Raw genomic sequence first — 12,261 nt, 5'->3', positions numbered from 1 at the left:
CGCTTCCCGTCCCCCGCCGACTTTTTTGGCCCCCTCCCCTCTGACTTCGGGAAGCCGCCTCACCCGGGATCCCTCCGCCGCCCAGGGCTGCGCTCCCGCCTTTGGAAGGACGCCTCCGCCGGAGCCCTGTTTGGGGGAGCGGAAAAGTAGTCCTGCGGGGCGGAGGGAGGTGGGACCCGTGCAGCCCCGGGAGGCCCACCAACCTCCCGCGGCGCCTGGGCCCCTGAGTGCCGAGACGTTGTCTTTCGAGGCCAGTTTGTACTAAGTCTACTTTCACCAGAGACCTCCTGAGAGCGCCCCCCAGATCCCTAGGACATCGTGCTGGGAGGCTATTTGGAAATTACCAGCCCCCCTTGTCCTGGAAACTTTTATTCCTTAAGGGAATGTACTCTCTCTCCTGTCTTCTGGCTGCAAGCGTTCTACCAGTGTCCGGCCGGCGCCCCTCGCTGCCTCCGCAGGCCCCGCTCACCTGGGCACCTGCCGGCTCCGGGGGGAGAGCGCGGCGGGAGCGGGAGGCGCAGGGCTGAGGGAGAGCAGCTGGGGACTGCAGCCAGGGCTTCTCGGTATAAATATTACTTTTAGGCTGTTTTTGCCTTGGCAAAATGAAATGTGTTATTTCCAAATTGAGAAGGCATGGTGCTTTGCATGGCGACTTAACAAGCGTGTTGTGGAAAGAAATGGGAGAAGAAAATGAAGTATATTTATCCAGTAAATAGCATTACGGTTCTCTCTGAAGGGTTCCAAACGTTTTTTCGTTTTTTTCCCCTTCTGGGTAGAGAGATTTAGATACCCATCTAGTTTTATGATTGAATAATTCAGTATTATGGCAATTTAGGTACCACGTATAATGCAGTTCTTCAGTTCCGCCTGCAAACGTCTAAAGAGGCTATTCCTTAATCCAACTATTTTCAGACTTTTGAGCGTAAACCTATGTTGGTGGCAAGGAATTTCAGCCATTTTGTGGAATCCAAGTAGCAAATCAAATCCAATAAACAGTGGATGTGGAGAGAGGAAACAATTACCTCTTAACAATGCTGTTGCAAAAAGTCATTCCACAACAGTTCATGAAAGGATCATTATCCCCGAATAGAGGCATGAGCTCACACTGACGTTAGTTAGAACGGGGAGTTGGAAAAAAAAAAAAAAAAGGAAAAGATAAACAGAGGCCAGAGACGACTCTTTATTGCTCGATTTTTTAGGTTCAAGGCACAGCCAGCTAATTTTGTAATGTTTATTTTTGGAAAGAATAGAAGCAGATTAGCCAAGGCACTTTCCTAATGATGAGACCAGGACACATTGCCACCTGCTGGTGTATCCTAGCATGACAATTCTACCCTGAAGACTCTTAAATTGAGTGTTTACATGTAATTGGAACGAATCCCATTCATCTCTCTCTCTCTATATATATATACACACTGACCAAAATGCAAACCTTATTCCCAAACTTAATAAATCTTTCTTAAAAGTATTAAATATCTTATTTTCCCCTATTCTAATAATGTTACAGTGTAAGTATCAAATTAATTGAACCCAATGACTCATCAAATCATGCATTTTAAAAATGAGTTCCTCTCTTCCCTTAATACTTGAGGGAAGCCTCAATACTTAAGCTTCAGGAATAAAACAAACTGGGAAAGTTTCCTAATTCACCTTCTCTTCCTTGCATACAAAACCTCTTGGCAAGCTGCTTTCAAGATCTTTCCAAACTTAAACAGACCCACGGTTCTAGCTGTGAGCAAAGAAGGCATTTTGCTGTGGGAAAGCTTTAGAAGATGGTAAGCAAAAGATTGAATTAAGCCGTGGTTATTCATTCCAGAACTAATTTTTTTTTTAATGATGGAAAATCTCTGTAGTCACCTACAAAGCATTGATGATTTAAAAAACAAACAAACAAAAAACCTGAAAGCCTCTTTAAAGCTGCTGGTAGTTCAACTGTTGTAAAGGCTGTAACTATGGATGCCTTCAGAAAGTCAAGCCAGTCTAGGTAGAACACGCTCCTCAGGGTCAGTATTACTTTACCTAGAAAAATGACATTGATGACCCAATCCACTGGACATGCTCTTTGAGGAGGTTTTCCAATGGGGATTATTCTAAACCACATTCTCATCCTCTTGTCCATTCTTTCAACAAGCTTATTAAGTATCTACTATGCGTCCCAGACTCCATTAGGCATTGGTAGTACAGTCCTCAAGACAGGGCCTCCAGCTGTCTTCAGATGATGTCTGATGTCAACTCACTTGACATCACCATTTTCAAGGCAAGTGTCCAAACAGGTGGCAGAACAAGAAACACATTGAGGTTCTTCCTCTCTCTTTTGGCAAACTGTTTTCTGTATGTCAGTGGTTACCCCCCAAAATGACAAAATAGGGGGAATGATGGATAATGAACAGCAGATTAGAGATATTCACTAGTAAGTATGAATACGGGTCAACATTTCTACAGGTCAAAAGGCTGTTTTTAACTTGTTGGCAAAACCACCACAAAAATATAAAGACAGACTCTGGATTTATAAAAAGTTGTTTTACTTTTATAAAATTTAGTACAAATCTTATGGAAATATAAATCCTTCTTGAACAGTGTTCGTTATCATTACATAGTAATCCAGTGCAAATGAGTACTTCATTTTGTCCAAGTATACCACACATTCATTAGCCCTTCATTTACCTGTGGTTTCAAAACTTAGCATCATCTTAACTGCTGAGTCATCTTCAGTTCACATTGTTCTCTCAGAAGTTTTTTCATAGTTATTAGTAATAACATCAAGAAAAGCTGAAATGAGGGATTCCCTTCCCCTTACCGATTATTCATATTTCTCACCATTCAAAAAAATCTACATACAGTCCCATGAAAGTGTCCCCAAAACAACAATATCTGCAGTCCCTTTATTTCTGAGGAGTAAGAGAGAAAAAGAATTGGTACCAGATTAAGCCTGTTCATTTGTCTGGTATGGAACAGGTTGCACTGTGCCAAAATTCAAGAGCCAGCTTTTTTTCTGTTTTTTTAAGCTTATGTGCCAAGCCACTCTTTTCTACGAGTCTTGCTAAAATCAGCATTCCCCAGCATCCTACTTTGACCGCAATTTTGTTGGAAAGAAGCTCACCAGCTTTTTAGGGGCGCTCATCATAGAAAAAAAAAAAAAGTGGAGATTAAGAAAAAAAACAGAAGTGGAGATGCTGACAGATTATCTCAATGCCCAGCAAAACTCTTTAACCAAATGACATTCATTTTTACAGACGCACTGTTAACATGCATTTAAAGTTACTGTTTCCTGAACAGTGATGACTTTACACCATTCCAACCACTCCCTCATGCCTGGTTTCTGTGGCCAAGACCATTTTCCATTTTCAAGACCACTCATGGCTGAACATGGTGGCTCACACCTGTAATCCCAGCACTTTGGGAAGCCGAGGCGGGCAGGTCATGAAGTCAGGAGTTTGAGACCAGCCTGGCCAATATGGTGAAACCCCGTCTCTACTAAAAATACAAAAAGTAGCCAGGCATGGTGGCACACGCCTGTAGTCTCAGCTACTCAGGAGGCTGAGGCAGGAGAATCACTTGAACCCAGAAGGCGGAGGTTGCAATAAGTCGAGATGACACCACTGCACTCCAGCCCGGGCGACAGAGCAAGACTCCATCTTTTAAAAAAAAAAAAAAAAAAACACTCATTACGTTAGATTACCAGTGGCCATGGAATGAACTGACACTTCCTACTGACCAGCTTTGACTCCAGTAGCACCATATGCTTGCTCACCCACTGAGCTAATCAAACACCATTGACTTAAATAACATGGTAAAAATAATCAATAAATACATAAATAAATACTTCATGTTTTCATAAAAGCCCTACAAGAAAGACCTCCATTAATAAAATGCCACATAATGTCTCTATGAAATATACTACAAGGTATTTCATTCATTCACAATAGGTTTAAACTCAGGCAAAGAAGAAACAAGTAACCTATCCACATGATCTGGCAAGTGAGTAGCAAAATTAGTTAAACTAAGAACCCAGGAATTCTTGATTCTTAACCCCTTGTTCTAAGCTTATATTCTTGCTTCTCTTGAAGACTGTCACACTAAGAATTATTATTTTTTTTCCTTTCAAGACTGGCCTTGTTGTATTAGTTTGTTCATAGAGTGGTACCATTTTAGTAAAAATAAGAAAAGCAGGAGTACTAAAAGGGAATGTATCTAAAATGAAAAAAAAAAAAAAAAAATTGACCTCATCCCCCTGAGGCCAGTACACACTTTAAAGTCTTTGGTTCTAGTTTGCAATATGTACAGCAGAGCTGAAATCTAAACTGCCATCTCAAGCACAGTGGAATCCACATGATAAATCCCTATGGAATTTAGTCATAGCCTCAAATGCCTAGGAGATTAATGCACAAAAGCCCTGAGAACTGGCATAGTTTTCCTGGTAGGGCAGAACCCATATAACAGGACTCAGTAAATCTACCCACACTTCATTCATCTCAAATCCAAAGCCCTAACTCTACAGGTTTTGTGCAGAAAAGAGTTAACATAGCAGGCCTAAACTGCTATCCTTGGAGAGGCCTGATTACAGGGTTGGCCACTGGCCGGCATTTGGGAACTCAGATTTTGGAAGGGCTCCCACCATTAACTGATAAGACTGGCTTACTGTGTCTGAACTGTTTGTGCAAACAATATGGCTTATGCTGAACACCTGCTTTCCTTTTGAAAATCTTGAATTTTGCTATCTGCCAGGGAAAGGCTGCCTAGGTGACCTGTCCTCAGTAAAAACCTTGGGCACTGAGTCTGTAATGACCGTGTCCAGTAGATAGCCCATTCACATGTTGTCACAAATCACTGCTAGGGGAACTAAGCACATCCTGTGTGATTCCATTGGGAGAGGACTCTGGAAACTTGTGCTTGCTTTACCCTAGACTTTGCCTCAGGTGTCTTTTCCTTTTACCGATTTTTCTTTGAATCTTTTCACTATAATAAATCAAAACTATGAGTAAGACTATATGCTGAGTCCACTGAGTCCTCCCAGAGAATTATGGAACCTGGCAGTGGTCTTGGGCACCTCTGGTACAGTTGGTATAGGAGGTTATGTAAGTAACACTCCCCCTCGCTGCCACAGTTTCACTCTCACCCTCCTACGCCCCTCTGTTTAAGCGGCCCAATTCCCCGATCTAATGTTCAGAATTCCAAATGCGTGTCTCTTTCTGAAAGCCCCTCACTTTATAGTAAATGGGGTAAACTTAGATAAATAGATACATGAAAAGCAGAAATAAGTGTTTACTGAAAGAGTTGCTTCTCAAAGGAACAAGAAATAGCACTAATCTTTTTCCAGTTCCTTTCTAAACTGCCTGAACATCAAACCTCCCAGGGACAGGAGGACCCAGGGTCACCACAAATGAAAACAAATGCCAGTTGTACTCACTTCACAGCTCTGACTTATTCCCAGCTACCATGGAGTATTCTCACTTTCGACAACTGTGCCACTGTAGAAGTTGGTGTTTTAATACTGATATATGCTCGGCTTGAAGACTGACCAAATTGATCAATAAATTTAGCCCTTTTTTGAAACCTAAGTTTGTTATAAGCATAATTCCATAACAGTCATATTTCCAACCTGGTTCCCATGGCTGACTTAACCCAATCCATAATCTGGAGCAAGCCTTAGCTAGTGTATTTTGAGATGTCCGTTGTGTTTCAGCTGCCGTTCCTCACTCCGCCTGCTTCTCCAAGCATGGTACTTCTTGATGCTCTTCCTCCATGCGAAGCGCCAGATGCTAAACATGAAACACCAAGACACAGCATACATGGCTACTCCCCCAGCCTTCACAAACCACTTAGGCGTGGGGGAGACCATTTCACAGAAAAGGAGGCGAGCTCCCACACCAATCCTCACTCCTGTGAACAGAGCCACAAAGAGGAAGTCCACTACATCTCCACTGAAACTGTGATAGTGTCCTGTTTCCCGGAGAAACCAGCGCATCTGTAGCAAGGGATTGGTAAGCTCACTTCCAAAGAGGACTGCATTGACCTCTGTGCCAGATTCCCCAAGCACAAGGGCCATGATAATGCCCAAGATACTCAACGTGTGATGAGCCAGCATCAAGGCACCCTCAGACTGGAAGTAGATGCACCAGCCCAAGTCGAAGATGAAGTAGCCCAAGGTGAGACACAGGACATGAACTTGGAGAGGTGTATTGGGTGAGCCTGAAACAAACCAAGACGGAAGCAAATTGAGTGACTGGGAATTGTGCTACCTTGCACAGGGATCCTATGTTGTTGTCCTTCAAACCTTACTGAACACTAAAACAAAAACAATGGCAGGCATGTGCTTTTTAATGAGGGCCAAAGACAGACTAAAATATAAAATCTAGGTCTTTATCAAACTAAATGATGTTCAGACCTCAGGAAACGCTGTTCTGATGAATCTGACTTCAATGAGTTTGCATCCTTCAGTGAACACAGGCAAGAATCTGTGTCCTCTCCATGGAACAGCATAAAATCCAATTATTTTGTTTCTTCAATTAAAATCCTACACTTTTTTTTTTTTTTTAACCCTGCTAAAGATTTATTTCCAGACTCTTGGATAATTGTTTCCTGAATGTCAGATTTTTTTTCTCAGCTTAATGGGTTACGTTATTGAACACTCAGTGGCCCTAACCTATCCTGAAAGTAGATTCCGGAGAGGGCCCCAGAAGTTAGTGTGTGCTCATGTCCAGGAACATAGGTTTTAAGGACCTGACATATTTGAAACCATTTAGAACCTTCATATAAAACACAAAGCTTAACAGCTGCTTTCATCGGTTTGACGGTTTGGGGGGAAAACTCAGAAATTCGATAAGAGAAGCTAAAGAAATATTTTAAAAAATTATATTCCAGGGGAGTTAAGGGCTGCATTGTGTCCCTCCTCCCCAAATTCATATGCTAAAGCCCTTAACCAATAGTACCTCAGAATGTGAGTGCATTTGGAAATAGGGCCTTTAAAGAGGTAATCTGGTTAAAATGGGGTAACTAGAGTAATCCAATATGACTGTTATCCTTAAAAGAAGGGATTAGGACACAGATATGCATGCATACACACACACACACACACACACAGAGGGGTGACCATGGAAGGACACAGTGGGAGGGCAGCCATCTGCAAGCCAAGGACAGAGGCCTCAGAAGAAAGCAACCCTGCTAACAACTTGAACTTGGACTTGCAGCCTCTAGAATTTTAATAAAAATTGCATATTTATGAAAGTAACACTTGTACATCTAGTAACAAAAAGGATAAGGAATATCTCATCCTCTTAACATAGACATGGAAAGACGCTGTCTTTTGAGTAGAATTTTAAGAAAATAAACGCCTAGTTAAGCCACCCACTCTGTGGTACTGTGTTTGGCAGCCCCAACCAATTAATACAAGGGGGTAAAATTTTTGCATACTTGGCCGGGCGCGGTGGCTCACGCCTGTAATCCCAGCACTTTGGGAGGCTGAGGCGGGCGGATCATGAGGTCAGGAGATCGAGACCATCCTGACTAACATGGTGAAACCCCGTCTCTGCTAAAAATACAAAAAAAAATTAGCCGGGCATGGGGGCGGGCACCTGTAGTCCCAGCTACTCAGGAGGCTGAGGCAGGAGAATGGCGCGAACCCAGGAGGCGGAGCTTGCAGTGAGCTGAGATTGAGCCACTGCACCCCAGCCTGGGCAACAGCGCAAGACTCTGTCTCAAAAAAAAAAAAAAATTACATACTTACAAAAGTAACACTTGTACATCTAGTAACAAATAGGATAAGGAACATCTCATCCTCTTAACATAGACATGGAAAGATGCTGTCTTTTGAGTAGACAGTCAAGTAAAAGTTGCAAGTTGACAAAAATATGTATAATACAGTTCTATTTGTGTCTTTTGGAATATGTTGATACTGGCTTTATGGTTTTTATATTTCTGATGAAATTGTAACAAGCAATTTAAAATTTGTTTTAAAAGTAGAGAGCTATGAAAAGCAGAAACAAGTGACAAACAGTATCAGAGTTAACAATGAAGAAGAATGAGGATTCCAAGACAAAATTATAATGGGAATTATTCTTCAATATTGTACAAATTCTGTTTAAAAGTCCCATGTTTCTAAGACTACCCCCAAATCATAAATCCCTAAGGGAAAATCTCCTACCTACCTGGGTGGGTAAAAGGCCATGGGCCATCAATGAAGCCAATATAAGCGGAGAGGCCTATGGAGAGGACTCCATGGGTGAAGGTGACCAGCCGGCAGCTCCACTCATAGCTTCGGTGCTTATTCAGGTGGCAGAAAGAAATATAGAGCGAGAGCCAGCCACACAGGCTGCACAGCACCTGCAGACACAGAGCTAATGCCATCCTGTGATGAAAAGACCAAAACCAGAAAAACAAAGAATGCACCCTAAGAAAACAGCATTGGGTCATTTTATGTATATGTCCTCATTTCTATTATAGAATAGTTCAAAAATATTGCCTTATCTTGTTTTCCTTATCTACACAGCCAAGAATCTTCTATTTAAGTATGGCTGTATTTATAATTCCACGTTCCTCAGAGATAACATGTTAGCAGCTGGTGAATGCTGTAAACTGGAAACCAGGCACCGCACTCTGAGCTGGTAGGCTGGCATCACATTTTATGATAAGTAAATGTCAATAATAACCCTCCAGTGATGACTGAGCTTGGGCAATAATACACAAATAATAAAGCACATGTATTAAATAATATCTTTACAGTTCAAAGACCCCAATGAAAAGCACTCATGAAAAAATAGAACACTGCCACTTTGGGTTCTGTGAGAGGTCACATGACACATGGCAGTTTAATGTGGTTTTAAGCTGATACTTAATTCAGCTGAGGTTTGGATTTGGGTCACAGGTTTATCAGTCAAAAACAAAACTTGGGATAAACTTAAATATAGAACTAAACAAAGAATCCAGACATCTTGGAGGTTGGGGGGAAATCCTGGCTTTATTCCGTTCTGAAATCCAACCCAAAGATTTGCCAAGAGTGAAGCAGAAGGATGCTAAGGTTCAAGAGGTGGGGAGTTTTTGTTGAGATCTAAAAATATACTTAAGGCAATTATTCAGTTAAAAATGAAATGACGCCAGAAAGCTGTACTGGTGACAAATACGTTAGGACAAGAACAGCTATAACTGAGTCAATTTAGTCACACAGGACCAAAATCTAAAAATGAGCAAAATGTTGTTACTAGTATTCATTAGCTCCTCCATTGAAATGTACAAATAAAAAGTCAAAAACATATCAGATATCTGCTTCATCTCAGCAGAAATAGTCTGCATGGCTATGCTTATTGCTTAACCTTATTCTGACCAGTGAAATAATATCTGTGGAAGTCAATACACAAGCCACTTCCCAAGAATGCTATCCAGGGAAGCACTTTACGAAGGTCAAGGCCTGTACAGCTTTCATCTGAAATCAGATTTCCATTCAAGAAGACAGTGTGTGTCCATAATAGACCTGGGTTCCAGTTCTGTCTCTGCCCCTAGAGAGACTAGCCATAAGAGTGTGGGCAAATCACTTTAACCTCTAGAACCCCAGTTTAAAAAACAAGAAAGAAAGAAAGAAAAGAAAATAAGGAGGAGGAGGAGAAGGAAGGAGAGGAAGGGAAAGGAAAGAAAGAGACTAGGACTGGAGAACTCTACAGTCCGGTCCAGTTCTGACATGGAGTTCTGAAATAAACTTTGTAAAATATCAAGGCCAATTCTCAGAGTAAGGGCCAGAAATACAAAGTATCCCGCGTGAAGAGACCTGCCCTCCCCTATCTCCTTCTAAAGGCCAGGGTCACTGGCCAGTAATGCGGATCAGCTCGTTTGGATATGCCTATTAGTATTTTTAGAGTCCTCTTCTCTGAATCCTAATTCCTTGGCAGGACAGAGAAAACAGCAGCCCATTTACAATCACTTAAATAAAACAACAGACATTCGTAAATGGCAGACACAACTCTATGACCTTGGGAACTCCCTGTGTGGGTTTCGGCTTTTTGCTCTTGGTTTTTGCCAAAGAACGGAAGGGCATTTGGAAGGCCATCGCCGCTCAAAGGTCCAAGGCTCCTCTCCTGGTTTCTCCCGTTCCAGGGCCAGGCTGGCGAGCAGGAGCCTTGGAGCTGGCGTGGCTGGCAGTGAGCGCGGGTCCCGGGGCCTCGCTGGGACGGCGATCGCATCTCCGCGCCGCCGTGCCTGCGACGCTCGGCCACGCCCGGACCAAGAGCCGGAGCCAGGCACCGTTATCCCTGCATCCGGCTGGCGCCGCAGCTTGGCGCAGGAAGGCCTCGGGCGCCCGAGGCAGTAGGAGGCCCGCTCCCCTTCCGAGGCCACCCCGGGCCCTCTGCCGCCTCCTTCCCCAATGGGCCGCGCGGGCCCGGTGCCCACCCCGGCTGGGCGGTTCGCGCCGCGCGGTTACCTGGCGGAGCGTACCGGGAAGCCTCGGGCGCCCGGGCGCCCGCAGCTCCGGGCCCGGATCGCTGCAACAGGAAGCGGAGGAACCAGAGGGGGAGGACGAGACTGTGACGGCGGCGAAGGAGGAGCCGGGGGTCTGGGGGCACCTGCTGGCTGGGCGGATGGAGCGCAGAGCCGAAGCCGGGACACCGACGTTCCGAAAGCGCTCGGGAGGGTCCTCCTTCTCCGGCGGGGGAGTCAAGAGGGATCTGGCGGTGACGTGAGACCTGCAGGTCGCTGCTCTTGTTTAGCTGTTGTTGTTTAAATCATTATCCACTTCTCCCCTCCCCTCAATAGGACAGCTCGTCCAATCAATTTATCGAGTACCTACTAAGTGCTTGCAGCCTGACTAGGCATTGTGGGGGATGTAAGACATTGTTCTCGCCCGTGTGCTTGAATTTAAGTCGTGAAACAGGAACTGATGAGCAGGAAAGTGCTCAGGCCTGAGAATTAGAAGTTACAGTATTCCAGTGTCAGCCCTGTCACCAACTTGGCAGTAAAGCATAAGTCTTGAGAGTGAACCTTGCTTGGTATGTCTTTGGGCAAGTTACTTTTCTGTTGCCTGCCTTTCCTTGATCCTCAGAATGGGGATAGTAATAACACCTATCTCATAAGGTTATTTTGAGAATTTTTAAATATTACGTATGTAAAGTGCTTTGAACAATGACTGGCACATGGAAGTAACTACATAAACGCCAACTGTTGTATTTCACGTTGGGTAAATCCTTTTCTTCTCTGGTTCTATTTTAATACCGAGCAGAGTAAGTTTGAGCGATAAGAATGGAGGCTCGAATGGGATAAAGACGGGGTCTGCCTTGATTGATCAGGACAGGCAATCCTGGGTGCTGAGGAACCTAGACAATCTCAAAAGAAGACGACCATTAGCAGAGATGTGAGTGTTTAGACCTTGCCTAGGGAATAGTAAATATTCTAGTTTTGGTCGTTTATCTTACCAACCCTTCAAAGGCAAAGGCACTGGTTTCATCTTTGTTTCCGTAGGACCTAGCATGAGGCAGGTATAATAAATGTTTGTATGTTGAATTAATGTGAAATGAGTCTGGAAAACTACCTTGGAAGATTATCACAGTTCCTAAAGTGTGTTGATCATCTGTGCCACTTGGGAAGTGTTTTCAAATACCTTATGCAGGCTGTACCTTGAATATTATGATTTAGTAGGTTTGGTATAGGGTTCAAGGATCTGTATTTTTTAAACCTGCCCAGAAGTCATTCAGATGATCACATTTGATAACCATTGCTGTTAGAGTCTTTAAATGTCTATGATGCCAGCCTAAGATGCCAGGCTGAGATACCTTATGTGGAAGCCCATGATGTTATTGAACAAGAGAATCATATTATCATGCTCTCCAAGCCCTTGCTACTCAAAGTGTGGTCTATGGACCAGCAAAATCTGCATCACCTTAGAGTTCATCAGAGACTCAGAATCTCAGAACCTAACCCCAGACCTACCAAACAACATCTACATTTTAACAAGTTCCCAGTGATTCTTATACACATTTGGGCCGTAGTTCTTAACCTTGATAGCATGGTAGAATCACTTGGGAACTATTTAAAATCCTAATACCCAGGCCACACTCTGAAAAAAGTAAATCAGAATCTCTGTGTTGATATCAATCATTTTAAAAGCTCCCTGGATGATTCCAATGTGCAACCAAAGTTGAGAACCCCAGCTCTAGCAATACTCAATTAAAATCAGTGTAAGATGAATTGGAGAAGGCCTGTTACACAAGTGTTGGGATAGACTGGATAACAGGTAATGATAGTCTGGAGAAGTAAAACATGGAAGGATCCACTTCACTGAAT

General features: G+C 43.3%; 1 protein-coding gene across 8 annotated transcripts; it reads right to left on the bottom strand.

The window, feature by feature from the left end:
* Positions 1-2,500: 2,500 nt before the first annotated feature.
* TMEM136 (transmembrane protein 136) lies at positions 2,501-10,722 on the bottom strand. Of its 8 annotated transcripts, none has more exons than XM_011964972.1 (4): positions 10,406-10,722; positions 8,145-8,344; positions 6,117-6,189; positions 2,501-5,759 (listed from the first exon to the last, which is right to left on the bottom strand). In XM_011964972.1, the coding sequence occupies exons 2-4, from the start codon at positions 8,341-8,343 to the stop codon at positions 5,651-5,653; spliced, it is 381 nt and encodes a 126-aa protein (XP_011820362.1). In that variant the 5' UTR covers position 8,344; positions 10,406-10,722; the 3' UTR covers positions 2,501-5,650. The 8 variants fall into 8 exon arrangements, with proteins under 8 accessions (XP_011820362.1, XP_011820358.1, XP_011820356.1 ...); XM_011964968.1 differs by having other exon boundaries at positions 8,145-8,663; positions 10,406-10,645; XM_011964967.1 differs by adding an exon at positions 8,459-8,663 and having other exon boundaries at positions 5,535-6,189; positions 10,406-10,475.
* Between the last annotated feature and the right edge of the window lie 1,539 nt (positions 10,723-12,261).

Source organism: Mandrillus leucophaeus, unplaced genomic scaffold (assembly GCF_000951045.1).
Source record: "Mandrillus leucophaeus isolate KB7577 unplaced genomic scaffold, Mleu.le_1.0 Scaffold71, whole genome shotgun sequence".
Taxonomy (NCBI): domain Eukaryota; kingdom Metazoa; phylum Chordata; class Mammalia; order Primates; family Cercopithecidae; genus Mandrillus; species Mandrillus leucophaeus.
This window is presented reverse-complemented; position numbering and strand designations above follow the sequence as displayed.